Source organism: Hydra vulgaris, chromosome 06 (genome assembly GCF_038396675.1).
Source record: "Hydra vulgaris chromosome 06, alternate assembly HydraT2T_AEP".
Taxonomy (NCBI): Eukaryota; Metazoa; Cnidaria; class Hydrozoa; order Anthoathecata; family Hydridae; genus Hydra; species Hydra vulgaris.
In genome coordinates, this window is record NC_088925.1 from 11461816 (window position 1) to 11484911 (window position 23096).

The 23096-nt window shown below is 28.4% G+C and overlaps 1 protein-coding gene across 6 annotated transcripts in view; it reads left to right on the plus strand.

The window, feature by feature from the left end:
- Window positions 1-12062, plus strand: part of LOC100200680 (thioredoxin domain-containing protein 6) — a 68578-nt gene extending 56516 nt beyond the window's left edge. For 2 of the 6 annotated variants that reach the window (XM_065799215.1, XM_065799217.1), the window contains exons 14-20: window positions 4365-4519; window positions 4608-4752; window positions 5819-5926; window positions 9532-9641; window positions 10266-10295; window positions 10559-10624; window positions 11360-12062. In XM_065799215.1, coding sequence (XP_065655287.1) covers window positions 4365-4519; window positions 4608-4752; window positions 5819-5926; window positions 9532-9641; window positions 10266-10295; window positions 10559-10624; window positions 11360-11853 — 1108 coding nt within the window. In that variant the 3' untranslated portion in view covers window positions 11854-12062. Of the gene's footprint in view, window positions 1-4364; window positions 4520-4607; window positions 4753-5818; window positions 5927-9531; window positions 9642-10265; window positions 10296-10558; window positions 10625-11227 lie in introns of all 6 variants that reach the window. The other 4 variants (XM_065799212.1, XM_065799214.1, XM_065799216.1 and 1 more) reach the window with 3 other exon arrangements.
- Window positions 12063-23096: the final 11034 nt, after the last annotated feature.

The following is a 23096-nucleotide window of genomic DNA, read 5'->3' on the forward strand; positions in this document are numbered from 1 at the left end:
TCACCATCATGTGTAATTAGAACTATTGCAAAGTTTAATGAAACTGGTAGTACTGTTGACAAAAAGCGTTGTGGGCAACCAAGAAAGATAATTATCACTGATGACAATTCTATTTATAGAATTGCCAGAAAAAATTCTAAATACTCAGCAAAGCAGATTGCACAAGAAATAAACCTGGCACCTAAAAATTAAACATCAAGGCAAACAGTTAATAGAAGACTAGCTGTAGTGCTATGTTGCTGCCAGAAAACTTATTAAAACCAACAGACCCTTTAAAACAAATTAAATTTTGCAAAGCAATTTTAAAAATGAGTAATTATGAGTTAAGAAAAATTCTTTTTAGTGATGAATCTAACTACAACGCCCTAAATCGTAAAAACAAAGTAATTGTCTGTAGGCACCACAATGAAAAGTGTTATAGTCGCTGTATTGTACCTATACTACAAGGTGGAGATAGTGCAGTTGGTATTTGGGACTGCATCACATATAATTGCCCAGGTCTACACATGTTATACTATGGTCGAATGAAGATGTAGATGTTTCAACAAGACGATTATCTATACCATAAAGCAAAATCTGTAACAGAATGGTTTGAGCTAATCAATATCAAGGCACTTCAGTGGCCAGCTAAATCACCTAATCTGAATCCAATTGAAAATATTTTGACTGTGTTGGACCGAAAACTTACCAAAGAACCAGTAACTTCAGCTGAAAATCTAAGAGAAAATTTAAAAAAGTCATTTAATGGTTTGACAGTTGAATATTGTCGTAAACTTTTCGATTCTATAAGAAGAAGATGTTCATTATGCATAAAAATAGAGGTTGTCACATTCCTTATTAAGGTTCGACCTAATAATAACTTCAAACCTAAGTGTGCTAAACTTATAAGCAACTTTTTTTTTCTTATTTTATATGTGATTAATTTTTTTTATCTTTTTTTCGATTTTTTATGTTCTAAAGAAAAAAAATTTATTGATTTTGCTATGTGCTAAACTTTTGAGCACTATTGTATATATATATACATTTATATATATACATTTATATATACACATATATATATATATATATATATATATATATATATATATATATATATATATATATATATATATATATATATTAGGGATATGACTTTTTTGCAACCTACTAGGCCTGTATCGTAATTCAATGAACTTTTATGTAAAAAGAACGAATAGATGTTTCATTTTGACATATTTTGAAAAAAGGTCACCCCAAAACCAAAAAATCGAATTTTCAATAGGTACACTTTTGTACAGTAAATGAATATTAAAGGCTGAAGATGTTGTAAGAGTCATACTCCTGTTGTTATTTTATTTATTTATGCAACATGTACTGCGATATAACAAAAAACATTATGTGATATATAATTATACAAGTATTACAAAATTAACAGTATCAAAGCGTCTAGTACAACAATATACATAACTGTCTGTGTCTATAGGCCTACTGTGTTTAGTACATGGGTCACATGATGCTCACGTCTCATAAAGAGTCTAGCGCTTATTACTTAGAATGAATCGAAGTTGCAGTTTGTCTTTCTTTCTGCAGGAAGCATACAGGTCTTGCATCACCTTGATTGCACGTTCAGCTATCTGATTACTTCGTGGTATGTCGATGACGGATGGCTCTTTCTTCCAGTGATTTTTGAATGACTGCAATGCCTTTTTGTAAGGCTTCAATACATCAGATAAATTCTTGAAGTCATTGTCATTGTACTTTTGACTACTAAACCAATGTTCTGCCCACTCATATGAAATGAACCTGCAAACCTTCTCCAAATTCTTTCTCGCTTCAGGCATAAGAATGAACGCCAGAATGGCGAGAATGGCTCTTGAGTTCCATCTGGCATTGCTCATATTAGGAATGTTCTGAAAGTGAATCAGAGGGAAGTTTCTTTGTTCTTCATAGAACCTAAACACTCTTGTTAAATGGTACAAAAACTTCATATCGTCTCTCCACCCTGATTTATCAAGAATTTCTACAGTTCCATTCACAAACTTATCCTTCAGTTCATCATACTTATTCAACAGTTCAGACACAAATGGGTATTCAATGTTTGGAGATTTGGTATCACCCCCAAGTTCTTCGTCCATCACCAGACGGAGAATCCTGTCTAGTACGTGATGCTGACAACCGATAAATTGTGGTATTGTGACACCCTTTAATTTAAACATACGTTGCAACTTCACAACAACTCCATTTCTCTTCCCAGTATTGACGTTTGTTGTATCAGTAATGATCATCTTAATTGAATTCCACAAATTGTATTCATCAATAAGTTTGGCAATTTTTTCAGCAACAGTTTCAGCTTTGCCATCTTTTAAACGCAGTGCATCAAGTTTCACGTCAGTTCTTTCATTCTGAAGTACAACTACCTGATATTCCTTATCATCTATTCGTTTGCCGTCAAAGTGTAAGGACCACTGTTCCATTTTAAGTTGTTGTATCATTTCTTTTTTTAATTTACCTGCCTCTTTGAATATGGACTTGTAAATTGCTGATTGACTTGGAGTTGGAATATCAATACCTTGTTGTGATAATACATTGCATATTTTAGCAGCTTTCTTTGTGGAAACTCCACTTGATGTAACCATACTTACAGCAAATTTACTTTTGTAGTGCTTTCTAGTTTTTTTCTGAGTGTCCTCATCATCGTCTTTATCACCGTCGTCGTCTTCATCATCTTCACTCTTACTTTTGCAGTTTTCAGATTCAGTACCACTGTCTGTGGTAGACAGGACTTGTGATGTGGAAGGTATTGCTGTTCCAGACTGGACTTTCCTTCACTTGGAAGGGTGAATGGTTTCTTTACTTGCCACTTGTCCTGTTGAGTACCCCACCTGTCCTTTACTTTCTTTTTGTAGGTGGTATAGACGTTTATCTTCCGAGGATAACCACTGGCCATTCACTTTCGTGATGTCAAATAATGCATTGAGAACATCATATTTTCCACGCTTGACACATTCATCATAGACCTTCAGCACCTTCATAAGCTTTGCTCTTATCACTTGATCAGACACACGTGGAAAATTCAGTTTATTGTCCCACAATTTTGTAATTTCCTTAGAAATTTGGTCTATTCGTTCTTTTCTTCCTTTAATATATGCTCCGAGAAACTGGTATCTTCCTACGATCTGCAATTGAAGTGGTATTCTGGATTTTTCATCGAGTGAATGTTCTTCTACAGCCACGCTTCCTCTTCTTCTGTGTGACTCTTGAAATCTCACCAAATTTTTAGTCCAAGTCTTCTTGTTCTTTGTTACTGTGGTATGACTTTTCTTGTGAGACATCATATAATATTGTTACGACTTTACGGATAGCTGAGCGTAAATATCCGTTTAATAAAGTCGTTTAATTAATAAAATACTTTAACTGTATAGTAATCCAATTATAGTTCGATAATCCAGTCAATGTTGATAACAGTTCGATAATCCAGTCCGTATCCTAACGATAATGCTACAACTACTTATACTTCGTACACTTACAGCGTCTTTAGTTCGCTACAGTAGTTCCTTATTAGCTTAGTTACACGCAGAGTACTTCATAGAACTATTCACATTATCAACACTGAGCTCTGACAGCAGCTCGCTTATATAATTATTTAGAGCTTCCAGAATGTTCTACTAAGTTCTATAATCTTCTACAGTCTGTTACAGTCGTCTATATCACCGTGGTAACACAATGACGTCATCACATAACAATTCCAAGTATTTGCCGGCACACGGCCGTTTCGTTGCCATGGTAACGTGTGGCGTTATATTTATAAATTCATAACAAAATAATGAAATAAATAGAATTAAGCTGAGAATTAAGCTTAAGATTAAAACATCGGTCAAAAATGAATGTATAAAAATGGTAAATCAAATTTTTATTTTGGGGGTGACCTTTTTTTGTTGCAGAAAGCTATTTGGGCCTTTTTTCATGATTTTAGGTAAAAGTTCATCGATTTATGATACAGGAAACATTTTATTTGAAAAAAAATTAAAAAGTTATATCCCTAATATATATATTTATATATATATATGTGTGTGTGTGAATATAAACTTGATAGTGCTATGGTAAGAAAGCCTGTGGGTTTCTTACCATCTCATCCAAAAATTTGATAATAAAAGTTCGTTTTTATTAAATAACATAATTGTAGAAGCCCACATTATTAGGAAAAAGTTTTTTGTCCAAGTGGTTTTGTCACAAACAAATAAAGTTTCTTATTTTTCATAATCTGTTTTTCTGCTCTGGTCTATTTCCCTCTATTGTGAGTATGTAAATAAATAGTTAAATTTTAGAAATATATATTTTTAAAAGTAGTTTTTTTAAAAATGGGTAACATTAATACCTAATGTTAGTAGCTTCAATGAGAAGTTTGCAGACTCTGATGACATTATTAATCCTATTCATGGATCAGACTCAGATTCATGTGCTTCAAAAGAAATTAGCATTTTATTTCCAATCGAAAATATTGTTGCAGTTATTAAACCAAATTTAGCAAACGAAGTAAAAGGTAAAATAAAATACATTGCTTATAATGTTTTAAGTTCTTTTAATTCTAAATTGTAGACAGTAAAATACAAAATTATATTTCTTTTTAGATGCCATTATTAAAACGTTCAAGGAAGCAGGTTTTACAATATGTGCACAGAAGGAGGTCAATCTTACAAAGGAAATGTCTGCTGATATTTATAAAGAACATATAGAAAAAACATATTTTGATGAGCTAACTGAGTATATGAGTTCGTAAGTTATTTTTTAGAACTTTATTTTGATTTATTTGATCAGGTACAATGTGTTATATTTCTTTATAAAATCTAGTAGAGGTAAAGATGATATAAAATTAAATTATATAATTTCTTTGCAATATATATTATAATATTTATATGAACTCATAGTAAAACATATGAATTACAAAACTGAATTTATATGTTGTGTAAAATATATATTAAGATGTTTTATTTTAGTTTATTATTTAAAAAAAATCTTTACATCCTAAAAATTTAAAGTGGTTTTCAGCAGGTGTTTAATTTCTCCATTAGTGTGCAAAGGTGTTAAAATTTCTTCATTAGTGTGCAAAGGACATGCTGATAATATTCATAAGAGCATTTTTAGTTTCATGCTGTTCAGCAAATTTTAAATCATAATCGCTTCCACAGTTTGTAAAAGATACATTATGTCATCAGAGTTTTTTAAGTTAAATTCAAAAGCTTTGTTAAAGTTGTTTATATCATGATATTATGGTTAGTTTTACGCTGTTTAATAGGTTTTGAATTGCTCAAAAAAATTTTAAAAGATATGATTGCTATCAGAGTGTATTAAGTTTTAATTTTGGGTAATTAAGTTGGATTCAAATACCTTTCATTAAAAAGTTTCACTCTAATGATGAATATGTTGTAAATAACTTTATTGACGGTTATTGTAAATAACCTTACTTTAAGTTATTGTAAATAACTAATTGTAGATGTAAACTAATTACAGACTTGATAACATAAATGTTATCAAGATGCCATTAGGTTACAGTCAATATATTTATACTCTAAAAAAGTGAAACTTTAATAAATAAATAAAATAATACACAAAACACAAAAGAAAATAAATAACTCTAAAATTTATGTATGAATTTGCACAAAACACTGCAAAAAGAACAAATAGTTCTAAAATGAATAAATGGTAAAATGAATGAATGGGTAATTTTGCATGAACTACTTACTAATAAAATATATATTTCAAGTGAACAACTTAAAACTTTTTTTCAAAACTTGTTTTTTAATTGAGTCTGGATTTATTAATTTTAAGCTTTACTTTTCAGCGGAACCACCCATTTTATTATATTGTCAAAGGAGGATGCTGTTTCTGAATTTAGAAGACTAATGGGTCCAACAGAACCTAATGAAGCTAAAGAAAAGTTTCCTGACTCGTATGTCAATTTTAACAACAATATAATTTTTATAACTTTTAATAACTTGTGTTTTTCTATGCTTGAATAAATTCAACATATTGTTTATCTTGTATAAATATATTATTTATTGAAAAAAATGTCTAATATTAAATTAATGTATAACTATTGAGTTAATGTACCATCTATTGAGTTAATGTACCATGTATTGATTTAATGTACCATCTATTAAGTTAATGTACTATTTATTGAGTTAACGTACCATCTATTGAGTTAATGTACCATCTATTGAGTTAATGTACCATCCATTGAGTTAACGCACTATCTATTGAGTTAATATACCATCTATTGAGTTAACGTACCATCCATTGAGTTAACGTACCATCTATTGAGTTAATGTGCCATCTATTGAGTTAATGTACCACCTATTGAGTTAACGTACCATCTATTGAGTTAATGTACCATCTGTTGAGTTAATGTACCATCTATTGAGTTAACGTACCATCTATTGAGTTAATGTATAACCCATTGAGTAAATAAAATAATCTCTATAAGTCAATAACCTCCAAAATTAAAAATTAGAAAAATTTAAAAACTAGAATCCTGGTATTTAGAAATAGTATGAAATTAAAAAATATGATTACGATTTAATTACATTATTAAATATATGATATTGATAAATTTCTTTAAAAAAACCCAGAGTTATTTAAAAATAATTTTTTTATATAATGTTTTAAATAATATATAATGTATTATATAATTTATACATTTTTTATATAATGGAGGTTATTTTTAATGTTTTATATATTGTAAACTATTTTTAATATATAAAAAAATTTTTTTTCACTCAGTACAAAAATATGTCAACTGATAATTATTGCTGACTGTATATAAACTGATTAAGTATTTAAGCCCAATCGAAATATTTGAATCAATGAGGGGTGGACTTTAGACTGGCCAGGGTGGAAATGCAGAGAAGTCCAACTGCATCAGTCAACATAGGGACTGGAAATTTAAATAATAAATTTGTGATATTTTTGTAAATTGGCTGCCTATCATGCAATCTAATCTATTATTTTAGTTTCATTTCCTCTATAATCAATAAACATATAATAGTATAAATATGATTCTTTATATACTATTATATTATTCAGTTATCAGCTTAGTATGTTGGCGTTGTTGTCAATGAGTATATTTAGCTATTTATAGCTCTTGATATCTACTTATTGTAATATTGTTATTGTATCAGTCGCCACCCAACAGCCAGTACACATACACACATATGCGTGTGGGTATACTAGGCACTTCAACATCTTAGAGCATAATATTGAAAATGGTTAAAACATGGCTAAAGAAATAAGATGTTTTATGCCGACAAAATACTTTGAGGTGTATCTATTACCATGCGCGCAAACGAACACTCAAAATAAAACAAATTATTTTTTGTTTATTGCAAAAAGTAGAGCCATAGCTTAACAATAGTAACAAAAATTATTATTATTTTTAGATATAATTTGATTAAATAAATAATGTCGTTTTATAACTTGAATAACTTTGAAAATACTTTGTGTTTTTTTGATTTTTTAAATTAATCAACCATAGCATTATATTACCCAAATAGAGTGCATAATTTTGAATAGTGGATATTGAGCTCACAAAAGATGTACCTATCATAAACCAACTGCTAACCTCTAGAGTATGTAGAAATTAAAGGTTATATGATGAAATATGTGAAGACCAAGTACCAAATAACCTAAAAGAAAATTTCAGAGTAGAAACTTTTAGAGTAATAATTGATCAAATATTAAGCAGCATAGGTCAAAGGTTTTCAAACAATAGCAATATAATGGCAGATATCTAGTATTAAATTCCTAAGCATTTTAACCTTGTTGAAAATATGCCAGATGATGCTTTAACACGTATAGCTGACCTAATTATTATTAAAAAAGGAGATTTAAAAATGGAGCTATACAATTATTTTATGATTTATCCTAATTTAACAAAGTCAGTTGTGGAAAGAATTAAATATATATACAAACACAGCATAAAAAATATTACCAACAGTGAGAAATCTAGTGATTAATTATCAGCAGAAGCTAGTGATGGAGGAAATATGATCTCTGATGTTTTTTGTAAGCCGAATTTAAATTAATTTAGTTTGTTTTGCTTTATTTAATTCATATTTAATTTGTTCATTGATATCAGATAATACAAATAAATGAAAATTATCTAAAGTTGATGAAATCCACAGTAAGCAGAGCTGTTTAATTTGTGTGTATAAAATACTATACTCTCTAAATATACAAATATATATTTCATCTCCACCTGGGCTGAAATACCCAGTCCGCCCCTGGAGTCCAATGTTGTAACTGAAATAAAAAATACACAAGGAATAAATTTGTATTAATTTAATGAAATAAAAGTTAATATTTTTATTATAAATTTACTTTATAATTTGTAAATATGAAATAGTTTAAAATAGTTTGCGTATTAATGAGCTTATTACATATGTTAATTTAAGAAATTGGTGGTTTGTTAACCAATTTTAACTACTAGCTGCCAGAGAACACTGGTTTGCATAAAGATTAGTAGCCAATATAAAATTCTGCTGTTACATGAACACAATTTCAAACTTTTAAAAAAGAATTACCTTTAAAATATTAGCTATCAATTTGAATAAGTAAAAAATTTTATTTTTTCAAGTTTTTTGTTCTAAATAAGATTTGTAAAAAATAAAATAAATCAGTACTGTATTATACTTTCTTGTTTGAGCATTTAATATAAGTCCCAGGAGATTTTACAACATTGTTTGATAATTTTTAAATATTAGTTTGTTATTTTACAATCTATTTTTAAATGGCTTTTTTATTAAAACTTGTCGCCTGGATAAATAACGCTGATTCGCTATATTATTTATTTCATAAATTACGTCACGCAATATTTGACCGTTTTTGAGCAATCCACCTTCCCATCCTCTCCTTCCCTAGAGCATGGCCTAATTGATGAACGACTACTTAGGTAATAACCAATGTTACGTAATGAAATTTAAAAGTAAGTAAAAAAATATTATTTCCTGGATGTTTGGGAAATATGATTATCTCGTTGAATTTTAATTCACAATGTTATGTACGTTGAATTCGCAATTTTTTATTTACTAATGAACAGGGGGAAAAAATACATAATGAAAACGTTTTAAGCCGTTAAATAGAATGCTAATAATATTATATATATATATATATATATATATATATATATATATATATATATATATATATATATATATATATATATATATATATATATATATATATATAATGCTTTATTTTATTATCTGGATTAGATTTGCATTAAAAGTAGCAATTGCTCCAAGATGACATTTTGTTATTTATATCGGAAATTTCGTGTCCAAAATCCATTCACTTTTGTTAACAATCTTTAATCATGTAAAATTATCAAAATTAAAAAAAGAAATTTCTTTATTTAGTTAATTTTTTTTACGACAAATCAAATCTTTAACCATTATTATTTCAATATTAACCGTTTTACTGTTAGCTATAAAGTTTATAAGAAACCTAATTATAAAACCATGAATATAATACTTTGTATTTATAGTTAATTTTTTCTAGTTTGCGAGCTAAATTTGGAAAAGATGCAATAAGAAATGCTGTGCATTGCAGTTCGAGTGCGTCTGGTGCCCGTAACGACATTGCAAGATTTTTTCCAGATTTTAACATTGGTAATTAATTTTAATAAAATACAAAAAAAGTTTTTTTTTTTTAGTTTTTCATGCGCTTCATAATTAATTGCTGAATTATATCCCTCAAAATATAGCTAAGACGATAAATTGTATCGCAAAACAAAGTTTTTATTTAAGGTGGTTTCACAAGTTTTTTTCGTGATCTTTGTGTTTGTTTTTTTGTGTGTGTATGTTGAAAACTCTTTTAGATTCGCGTTTAGAAAATTCAATGAAATTAATATAAAAACGTCAAAATCTAATAAATATTGCAATCTTTTTATTGTGTTTGGTAAAACGCAATCTGCTCCGTTTGATTTCTATGACTTCATTTACGTTCCCATTACAAAACATTTGCATAGAACACTCTTTTTCTATTTTGCGATTAATTTGCTCATCAATTTGGCCAATCAAGTAAATTATTAAGTTTTTTATCGTTGTTTTGTTAATTTATTTTCCACGAGTTACAAAGTTTTAACTCTTGTACGCGAACAAACATGGGTTTGAAACTGTGTGTTACGAAAAATAAAGGTAGAGTCATATCCTTGATTTGTTAAAATATTTTTATACCAGTCATTATATGTTTTTCTTCTTCATTTGTTATTTATTACATATTTCGATTTTTAGAAATTTCAGACAGTAATGAAGTAAAAGAAGGTTAGTACATATTTTGATTTGCTTTCATTTTCAAGGTTTATTTGTTTCTATTAAAATTTCGGGGTTTATTTAACTACTTACGGCAGTATTCTTGAAACCTTTTCCTATTGTTGTGATATGTGTGTCCAAATGTTGTGCCGTGCGTACCCTATTGTTTTTTTGTGTATGACTTATTGTTGCCAGTATTTTGTTTTCTTAGTTTTGTTTTATTAATTAAAATAGTTAGATTTTATTTTGATCACTTTTTTTTTTTACTATGCAAGGACTTTTGAAAAACGATAATTTAACAAATGGTGAAGTTGAAAAGTCTGAGTGCAACGGAAAAAATGGTAAAACCTTGTTGTTGTTGTTTTCTTTTTAATTTTTTTTCTTTTTTTAAATTTTAAAAATAGCAGGTCTTAAGGCTACCAAGTGCTTTTAATATTAATTTATAATTTTTGTCTTAATTATTGTCTATTTATGTAAAAGTTTATGTGTTTATATTAATAAAGTGCATATTTATGTGTGTTTATATATATATATATATATATATATATATATATATATATATATATATATATATATATATATATATATATATATATATATATATATATTGTTGCAAGCTGTTTAAACATCTGCAGTATTAAATACACAGTCTAGAAAAAGTTCATATATATAAATGAAATTTTAAACAAAAGATTTTAATTATAAAATGTACAGATGCAATAAATGTCTGATAATCAGTTGCGATTAAAGTCTGATAATTCGGCACATTTGATAAAAAAATTCGTACTATGAAGCTTTGTAAAAAATTTTTAAATATATATATAATATATATAAAGTATATATAAATATACATACATACATACATACATACATACATACATACATACATACATACATGTGTGTGTGTGTGCGTGTGTGTATATTCTCATGCATGCATAATTTAGAAAATGGAGAAAGTAATCAAATCAATGTAAACTCCGCATCAAATGAATCTCCTGGAAATGGAGATGTATTTGAGCAAGCAAACGCAACTGAATGTGTAATAGAAACAGAGTTAACAGTTAAATCCAATTTAGATATTGCAAATGAAAATTCTGTGCCAAATAATGAAAGTATTGATAAAGAAGCAGAAGTAACTAATGAAGAAAATGCCGGGCCGGAAAATAAAATAAAATCAGAGTTAGCAAATCAAACTTCTAATGTATCAAATTCAGAGAGAACTGCTGAATGTTTGATTAGTGAAATTGTTACTGAAAGTATTACAGATAGTAAAGATCATAATGTTAATGAAAGTTGTATCAAAAACGAGGCCAACAATACTGAAAACGTGATCGGTTCTAATCTTTCTGATCCGTCCGTTGTGTCAGAAATAGTTTCTGTACATATTGCAAATGGCTCTATTTATAATGCTTCAAAAGATGAAAAAAATGAATTGAATAAAATTCTCTCTGAAGACGATGCTCATAAAGAATTGGATGAAAAAGCTAGTAAGAACCCCGAATCAGAACATTTTGTTGAGTCTGGTACAAAAGTTGAAACTTATGAAGATGCGCCGGTAACTGATGATTAAAAAATTATATATTTAGTATAAAAAAATTATATATAATATTTAATAGAGTGTTAAGTCATTTAGGTGTACTTTTTAAATTCATATTGCTACTATTTAAATTTATGTAATTACAACGATTATTGTGTATGTTATTAATATTCTTTAAATTGTTAAATGTGTTAGCTTTAAATATGTAAATCATTTTATTTTACAAGAAATAGCGACTTAAATAGCGGCGTTTTGTTATAAAACTTATTTAACGTTGATGTTTATTTATTTTTTGTGCAGTACTAAGTATATGCTAACTGCGAACTTTTTTTCATACCATGTTCTCATCGGTTATATTTTTATAATCCATATTATTTTTATAATCTCATACGGCCAGGTCGTTGCATAATAAGTTTTGGTATAAAAATACTGAAAAATCATTCATTGGTGATTTTATTATAAAAATCTCCAAGAAATAAAAAAACTGTTTTTGAAATTCAATTTCGGTAAGGTACACAATTCAGGGGTATTTAATAGTGTAATGAAAAACACTTATTTAATTTAAAAAAAAAACACTTGAAATTTCTCAATTTTTACACTTTATTTCTTGTGTGATTTTAATTGCTAATTTAAAAAAAATGTTATTTGTATATTTAGGACTGCCTACTATTATACTGTTGTTGTAATTCAATTACTAACAAGTCGAAACTGATTTTAATTAACCTTCTTTTGACTTTTATAGGGAAAAATTTACAATAAACTCGTAGCTATATTTTAAAAAACGTTTAAGGTGTGAAAGAATAAACGTATAAAGAGAAACGACAGATGGCTATCTATTAGAGTTAGGTTTATCAACATACGAAACTATCGATAGTTTCGTATGTTGATTATCAACATACGAAACTATCGATGGTTTCGTATGTTGATAATCAACATACGAAACTATCGATGGTTTTGATTGCACTATCCAAAAAAACGTCGCATAGATTGATTGCGCCATACACTACACTGAAAACAAAAAACATTTAACCAATACATATAAAAACTTACGTACATGAGATAAATAATTTATGGTAGAATCTATTTTTAAGTTAAGGACAAAAGAATTATTCAAATTTACTTGAATTTGAACATAACTGAAACATTTAAAAGCGAATAACTGTCTCGATGTAAAAACAAAATGTCACCGCATTATAAATAAATGCTGTACATTTTTAATTCAAAAAAAAAAGTCATTAATATTATTGGTTTTTTGTGGGTTATTTTTGGTATTTTTGACACCAACTCTTTCGTTTTTTAACTAAGATGCAATGTTTTTATTTTTCCGTAATATGAAATGATACGAGAAAAAAGTTCGTGTTAAATTATCTTTTTAACATGTTATTAACTCAAAATGTAATTTTGACTTTATGAATTGCTTGCATTAAGTTTTAAACAAATAATTTTGTTTCCAAAAATCCATTTAAAAAATCACTTATTATTTTCAAGAAAAAAGGTACTCCCAATATGTGTGTCTTTTAATTCAAAAGAAACGTATTTTGTGATAAGTTTTCTTGTTTTCAATTTTTTTACTTCAACAACTAGTTCATAAATATTAATTGCAACCTACTATCAAGTAATATGGTAGACCTAATAATATATATATATAGAAGACCATAAATAATATGGTCTAGTGTAGAAGTATATAGTTTAATAGCTGATCTGTCATAATAGATTTTTTACAATAGCCATGTTATTATTGTATTTTAAGTTGTAACAATGCATTTACTGTATTTTAGAAATTATTAAGTTTTTCTTCTAAAACAAGTAACATAAAAATAAATAGAAACGTGACGTATATTTCTTACTTAATTTTATAATACAAAAATAAATAGGATTTGAATTTTTTTTTATTTGATAAACATTCACGGCTAGAACACCAGAACACACTATTAAACTTTTAACACACTTAGTTTTTATTTAATTAATTTAGCAAACTTGATTTTGGAAGGTCTTTAAACTACTCATTAACATAATACATTTGGTACATTATGATATTGTGGTGGAAAGCGTTATAAGACATTTGGTACATTATAACATTGTGGTGGAAGGCGTGATTAGAGATTTGATATATTATAACTTTGTGGTGGAAGGCGTGATAAAACATTTGGTACATTATAAAGTATGGTGTAAGAGTAGAACGCCAATGATACAAAACATAAAATTTAACATAAATCATGTTGCATACAAATTTTTGAAGAAAATTCATAATTTCAAGGGTTCGCAAACTTTTATCAACTAAAATGTATAGCATAAACAATATCTAGAGCACCAAAAAAAGATGACACAACACATAGTTGTTTTGTCTTGTTCTGTTTTTGTGGTTATTAAGGTGGTTCAAGAAATCCTTTTTTTTCTAGATTTTTTTTTATATTTCTTTAGTTTCTTCATTTTAAAATGAATATAATTCATTTTATAATCTTCTTTACTTTATAATGAATCTTGTTGCTTGGGCAGTAAGAATAAAGTCTAAAGAAGCCAATCAAGCTAATTTACTCCAAAAACAATTGCAGTACATTAATTTATTAGAACTCGATGGCGGATGATTAAAAAATGAAGTAAGAGTAATCAAGTCACCGGGTGACTTGATTGTGATAATTATACGATGATTTATAATGCTCTTGGCTTTCATACTCAGAAAATTGTAAAAAAATATTATTCCATATAAAACACGCATGCGCTTACTCTGTTAGCAAGTTAAATTTGTTAGCAAAAGCGTTGTTTTGCCTTTTTTTTCAAGTTTTTTAGTTTTTTTTTATTTCTAAAGTTTGGTCCAAATCCTATTTTCTGCTTATTTTGGGGGAATTTTAACGGTTACAACAGCAACCATCCCAACTAGTTTTTTTATCAACAATGTTTATACAATGGCTAATCCTTTTATGTCAAAAGTTGTAATATATTGTCATTATTTAAAAATGGGGAGTATACTCTATTTAACGGCATAATATATTTTTATATTTTTGATTTTCAAAAACGTTTAAAACTCACGCGCCTATTCTAAATGTGCTGGCCAAAGTCTTATTTTGCCTTTTTATTTGTTTCCGCTAAAGCTTGGCCAAATCCTATTTTCTGTTCATTCAGGGGGGGTTTTAATGGTTACAACAGCAATCATCCCAATTAATACTTTTTTATTTATCTATTTTTATGAAATGGTTAATCCTTTTATGTCAAAAGTTGTTATCTGTTGTCTATATTTAAAAATGGGGCAGCGCCGTGCTGTAACTTTTGGGGGCCCTGTGCAGAAACTAAAAAAATTTTTTTTTCTTTTAATTCGTAGTAATTTATGGTATTGGAGAAGTTTTTCTAATTTATTTAATAGGGGGCCCAGTGCGATTGCACTTGTTGCACTTGCGATAGTACGGCGCTGAAATGGGGGAGTATGCACCTGAAGCGGCATAAAATATTTTTATGTTTTCGGTTTTCAAGAGTATAGAAATGTATTTTTATAGAATAATGATTTTAAGTAATAACAATAATAATAGTAAATGGTTATAATAATAACTTGTATATTTTAATAATAATAATCATAAAAGTAATAATAATAACAATAATAATTAGTCAGGGCCACCAAAAGGAGGGGAGAGGGCAATTGAGATTGTTAGCATCGGGCATCATAGTACATAGGACATCATATAACTCATAATTTTCAAATACTAGTATAATTATCAATTTATCTAAAAATTACTGTACATGTAAAAAATTTAGCTGATAAGAAATTTTACAATTATCAAATTTTTGTGTATTAATTTTGTTCTCGTTTTAAACTTTATTTATGTTTAAAATGTTATAAATATAACTTTACAAGGTTTTTATTTTCAATTTGAATCCACGCGTCTTTTTTTGCCATATGTTTGCATAAATAAGTAAAGAGCGTAGAAAAAAGAAATTTCTTGTAGCACGTTTTTTATTTAACGGTTTGTTAAGTGGATATTTATCAATTGGTATAACTTCAAATCGTATTGGCATGACTTCTAGTTGTTTATCTCTGCTTATACTTTGCAGCCGTGTGTATACTTTAGTGTGTGTGTGTGTGTGTGTGTGTGTGTGTGTGTGTGTGTGTGTGTGTGTGTGTGTATGTGTGTGTTAGGGATATGACTGAAAATATTTTGATCATATTTTTCATTTCCCATGTTTCAATGAGAGGAGAAAAAATATGCTTAAACAAAAAATACCAAAAAAATATGTCAACTCCAAATAAAGTTGACACATTTTTTTGATCGGCATGTCTATCAAAAGTATGTCAACTTTTTTTTGGTAGACAATGTAATTTGAAAATGTAATATTCCACTCAAGAAAGTTGAAAATTTTAGCTTTTTAAAGGTACATTGCATAACGTACCCTCAAGTAGAAGTTTCTGTCGTTTTTTTCTCCGAAAGTATATTAAATTGGGTCTCAAATGAAATGAAATTTTATAGAGATTTCAAAAACAACGATCTTTTTAATGTAACAATCTTAATGAAAATATTGTTTAAAAAAAATGCCTTTTTCAAATTTTGATTTAAAATAGTTAGTTTTTTTACGTAAAGTTTTTTATAAATTGATTTCTTATAAAAAATAATAACTTTTAAAACTTCCTTTGCTTCTTTTAAGATCCAACTTGACATACTATGGTACCCACCTCTGAATCTATTAGGATGCAACTTTGGAAACGACCTTCGCTTTTTTTTTAGTCTTAGTTGATATCATTCATGAGACAATTATTTTTAATTATACAATAGCACCCAACATATCGACGGGTGTTTTAGTTCATAAATTTTTTTTGAATTTAACGAAATAGATGAGGTTTTTTTAATCAGTATAAAAATGTTCATTAGTTGTCGAAAGGGTATAACATTTTATTTTTGACTTTCCTGCATTTCTTTCCGATAATACTTCGACTACGAAGTAAGCAAAGAAATAAAATCCATTCAGAATAGAGAAAATTATCTCTAAATTTTTAAGTGGTAAAAACCGGCTAAAGTAATTTAATTAATAATACTAACTTTTATATTATTATTATTATTAGATTATATTAATGATAATAAAGTTTCTTATTTTTTAATTTGAAATTTTTCAACTGTTATAAGTTTTATCATGAACAATCAAAGGCTTCCAAGATCAAACCAATTATCTGAAGCTGCTGGGAGAAAAAGAGTAGAGATTCGAAAAGAAAATATAAGCAAAAATAAACGAACGCAAAGTTCGTTGGACAAAAAATGAAGATAAACCTGAGTAAATTGTTAAATTCCTTTAAAGTTTTGCAAAATCCATAAAAGAAAAATTAAAATAGTTCTGTTAATCAGTATTTCTTTATAATTTAATCTATATCAGAGATATAGATTAATTATATATATTTAAATCTTTATAATTTAATCTATATCTTTATAATTTAATCTATATGTTATTTATAAATGTGGACGATGCATTTAAATTGTATCCAAGGATGTAGTGGAAAAATGCGATACTGTAAAGCATTAGCTTGAGGCTATTGCGATACTGTAAAGTATTAGTTTGATTCTATAGTTTTGAATTTCTGCACTAATAACAAAATCAGTGGAAGTAGCTCCACATATCGGATAAGCTTAATTTGATTTTGTTACAGTTGATGTTTAAATTATCCATTAATTATCGTCATAAATAAGGTAAAGCTGATTTAAATTTTTTTATTATTAGACATTAAATTGTTATTGGCTAAAACTTATCTATTTTTTATTTTATATTTTAATTATCTCGTTTTTCTTTCAAAATGTGTTCTGTGGATTCCTTTATGTATTCAACTTTTAATAGTCTAGAAAACCGCACTGATTGAAGAGTGCGATTGTTCTATAGGGTCCTATTATTCTCTGAATTTCTTATATTCTTTAAACGGAGTGCCACAAAATTCGTCAGAAATAAATTTAATTCAAAATGACGGCCAGCAGTATCAAATTCTTGTTTATAGGCTGAATGACCGGAACTGCCATCAAAACCATAACTAAGGACTATCTCGGCTATAATTTTGTAAGTATTAAGAGATTCCATGTGCTGAAAAATCACGATATCGGCAATTGATTTTAGTCTAACCATTTGGTTTTCATGCCGGCTTACATTTCTGAGTCTCTTTGTAATCAGGATTCAAATTACAATTTCTGATAACCGCTCCTTGCCTAATGTTTTGATATTTTTGTTTACTTAAATTGGAATCCAAAATTAATTTTAATGCTTCTTCCGCTGTATAACTAGGGGAAAGGGGGGTAATTAGTACCACTGTGCAATTCGTACCAGCGTCATTGTTCTTTTTCTGATTCGTTGAAATTGGCGGAAACACGATAAAATCAAGCCAGCAGATGAAATATGTATACTGACCAAAAAATGGCGGAATCGAACGTTAAAGAAAGGAGGTAAGTCTGTTTCCCTTTTTTTACACTATTTGATGTAATAATTACACTGTCCTACTAGTCGTACCTTGCAGGCGTGGATATACGTAACTTATTTATATTTTTTTATGGCGTTAGCCCATGCATTCTTCTTCATTAATAAATACGTTTTTTTCCGAATTACTTTGCCCATTAAAACACTGAAGTAGAAAACTATGTTTAGTCATAGTCGGGTAAATCGTACCTGTGATGGTGGGGTAAATCGTACCTGTGGTACTAATTACCCCAATCTCTAAAGATAACAAAGGGCAGCGTTGGTACTGCTTCATGTGTGATGAGGACATTGAGGAGGAAATGATCCAGTGTTTAATTTGTGGAGCATGGGTACATGTTGCATGCTCATCATCTGAGTCTCAAAATGGGTCACATGATAATTATATATGTGTTTAATGTCAATAAATATATTTTACAAGTGTAGAATGAACCAGTTATTGTTTTATTTATTACTTATTATTAGTGCTGAGCTTTTTTTTTCTTCATACGCTTTGGTACTTATTAGCCTCACTAGTGGTACTATTTGAACCTTTTTGTGGGTAATTAGTACCACCTTGTTTATTTTTAGTTTTTATTAGTGTGCTCTTTATTTTAATATTTACATCTTGAAATCATGATTGTTTGTTTGAGTTTCATTAATGCTTGTTTCTATCTAAAAATAAACTTTTTCCTACATTTAGTTTTATTTTTATTAATTTTTTACCTTAGGAGGTACTATTTAGCCCCCTTTCCCCTACATAACATACCGTTTTTTATTTTGGTGAATGTATAGAGTTTTAATTTTAGTTGGCCTAGATAGACTTTTGCTCAATTATAGAATCAATCCTAAATCACGTTTCTTTTGCTCACGTGCAGCCTATCATACACCTTCTGCTTGCAATATAAGAGATTTTTCGTGAGAATTATCCAGACATAACTTTGATGCTTCCAATCTCTTGACTCGATCCGATTTTTTGGTATTTGATAAACTTGATTGTCTAGAAGATCTTAATGGAATTGACTGAATAGAAGGTGTTGATGGAATTGCATCATCAGTAAATGCAATTTCTCTTTTCAACCAATCTGAATTTTTAACTAAATTGACCCATTCTTCTTTGACTAACTGATCAAATCGTCTAAAAGAGTTCCACAAAAAACTAATCTTCTTTTGAATATTATTGCTGATAACTATTGTTATATCATTTCCAACTATTTGAATGACGTGCTCAAAAAAATTTGAGTTTTTCTCACTTTTATCTTTTTTTTCCAGCCATTCATTAAATAAATCCTCATATTTAAAACGGTAAAAACTGCCAAAAAAATCACTGCAAAAAAAACAGATACATTTTTAGTTGGGGCAACTAGAGGCAAGTTTTGAAAATTGGGATATATTTTTGAAAATTAACAAAATTCAATTGTTTAAAAATGTTTTTAGAGAATAGCGGAGATTTTTTTAAAAATCAATTTAAAGTTTTAAAAAAAGAAATGGAAGAAGAAATACTTTTACGCGCTTAGTGCTTTTATATAATTAATATAATAATGCAGTATTTTAATTTGATTAAATATTTTTAAAAAGTATATAACTGTGTAAAAATAATTCACTGTACAAAAATCAAAAATATTAATTATTTAAAAAGTTATGCATTATTAAATGAACAGCTTACTTTGCGCTGTAAATCTCACTGTAAACTAAGCTGTTAACACTGTAAACTCAACTTGATTGCAAAACTGCCAATGTAAGCGACAAAGCTAGATTGGATATGAAAGCAAAAGAATTTTGGAGAAAGAGAGAAGCTGCATTTTTTAATGTTAGAGTAACGCACGTAAGTTCCAAGTTTTCCAAAAAAGCAACCAATATTTCGTAGACACAAAGAAGCGAAAAAACGTGAATATTTAGAACAAGTTCTAGAAGTTGAACACGATACATTCACCCGATTGATTTTTAGTACAAATGGTGGATTCGGAGACGAAAGTAAATGCTTTACGACACTAATGGCACTTAAACATATTACAAGCAAAGCTATTAATTTAAAAATAGACCACGTTCATTTTCACTTCAAAGGGCTAACTTTAAGGTACCACTTAAAAAAAATCTTTTTTAATACTTCAATAAAATGGGTTTCTGCCAAAAAAAAATTGGGTCTTTGAAACCATAGTGCATTTTCTAAAAAAGGTAGATCTTTTTTAGGGCATGAAACGCGTTATATGATCAAATGGATAAACTCTTTTGCGTTTTTTTTGTTTTCTTAACTTTTTGATCAAATATTTGATGGCAGTTAATAACTTATATCTTTTTCTTCAATCCACTCAACTCACTCTTGATGATGAAATGAAAACTCTAAATAACCCTTTGGGGCTATTTAGAGTTTTCATTTCATTATCATATACAATAAAGATTTAGAAGGTCTTTTTTTAAAAATTTTAAAAATTTTTTCAAAAAGACCTTCTTAATCTTTATTGTATATGATGTGATACATTTGCGTCTCCTAAAAAAATTTTTTTTAGGAGACGCAAATGTGGTATAAATACATAAATAATTCAATATCCCAGAAAGTTGTAGAGTCTATTGAGCATAGTATTCTCAAATAGTTTTGTCTCATATTTGAGAGAAGAGAAATTGGGCGATAGAGTCATCCAGTAGAGAACCTTTTTTATGTATTGGTATCACTTTAGCTACCTTTAGAATATCTGAGAAAACACCATCTTTAAATAAGTTATTTATCATCATGGGTAGCGTCTTTGAGATTATGTTTGGAACAAGCATAAATATAAATGTAGGAAGGCTGTTTTGGCTAAGGTTTTTTGTTTTGAAGATTCATCATGAGACTCGACACCTCAACTTTAGTCTCTGCCTCAAAGAAGAAAGAACTTGCATTAGTATTTTTTAATGTCTCAATAATCATATTTAGGTATAGTATTTTATATACAAGAGTCTCTTTGATAATGACAAAATAATTGTTAAAAATAATAGCAACAGTGGTTGGATCAGAGATGACATTATCTTTTATTTTGAGGTTGAAAGAGTGATTGTACGTTAGGGTGGGTCGTACTTTTAAAATTTTGGATATGGGAGCGCGCGCAACATTTTTTTTATGTATTAGGGTATTAGAAGAGACGTGAATAATTTTTTTTTTCTTAAAAAGTTCATCTAGTGTGGGCGCAGGGCGTTTGAAAAATGTCAGTTTTACAAAAATCTTATTATATTGGCATTTTTCGGCCTTTTTTATATTAGCCTAAGGAAAGGCAATTATTAAAAAATAATAAGACATAATATAGACATAAAAAATTATATATATATACGGTGCTACTTTTTTAATGCTATACAAACACGATAGACGTAAGAAAAGTTGGCTACCATTATGGATTTTACAAAAAATATCTTCTTATAAACTTTAGAAATGGGAGCGCGCGTAAAATTTTTTTTATGTGTTAGGATATTAAAAAAGACGTGAATAAAAAAAATCTTTTTTTTCCTAAAAAGTTCATTTATTGTAGGCGCAGGGCGTTTAAAAAACGACAGTTTTACTAAAAATGCATCAAATTAGCACTTTTCTGTCCTTTTATTTAAGCCTATGGCGATGCAATCATCAAAAAACAACCAGGTATAATATAGACATTAAAATAAAACATAATTTGGGGTGCTACTCTTCATAAAGTCATAAATAAAATATATAAAATGTCATCTAAAAGATACAATATATTTAAAGTTCAACTTATTTACGGCGATCATAAATAATCAAAGCAAAACATCAAAAAATTAATATTGCTTAAACTAATTTAAATAGATCTTTTTTTGATTGGTTCACGGGCATGATTTCTCGATGTGCTAATGTTGCTCTTATGAACCCAACTCTTCTATCTTTTCCAAATACCGATTGAGAAGCTCGTGTGACTTCTTGGACACATCGTTCAATAGCTTGCCCATGAACAGGAAAACAAGGTACATACATCGGAATATCATTGTATTTTAAAAGTTCATCCTTTGACAATAAACATGTAAGTAAAGGTTCGTGTACATCCAAGCTCCAATCAATTAGATCAAAAAGTGATTCAGCATTTTCATTATGTATATGATGTTTTCTACTTCTTACACTAGTGTTTCCGTATTTTAAATCTCCTCTTAATTTTAAAATTGTTTCAACTGCAAATTGTCTTTCTGTTTTTTCTAGACTACATAACAACGTTTGAAGAACATTTTCACTATGAGCATTCCATGAAGAAGATAAAACTTAGGGCATTACAATGTCTTTAACTTTAAGTCTTTGATGACAAAGAAGTTTTAACTGCTTGAGTATATGATTAGGCCCTTCAGTCCACTTCCACTTTACTTTGATTTCAAACCAAAGTGGCGCATAAACACCAACAATAAACTCCACCAGAAGTTGCAGATTGTATGTTTCTTCAACTGAAAGTACGATTTCGGAGCACCAAAGTAAACATATTCTATTTGCAAAATTCAACCATCTTGCATGCAAATGTGGACCAATTTCTTTACTTTTAAGATTTTCCGGAAAAACCCCAGCGTTAATTGCATGGGTAATTTTATAAAGATACTTTTGATTATCTGATAGCGACTTTACAACTTCAGAGTCAAGTTCTATTATTGCATTAGGAAATTCAATTTTTACTATGCTATCTTTGACTTTGAAGCTAGTTGCCTTACCTATAAGTTTTCCAATAGAACCAGAAAAATTATTTTTAGACGTAGTTTTTCCATCAAGCTGAATTATTAGATGTCGGAGAGGTAGTTCATTTGTATGAAGAGCACAAATTATCCACATTAATTTTTTATCCAATTTATGTTCAAGGAAATGGATAACACCTCCTTTCCAACCAGTGTTTAAATTGGTTGAGTCTGCACCATGGCAA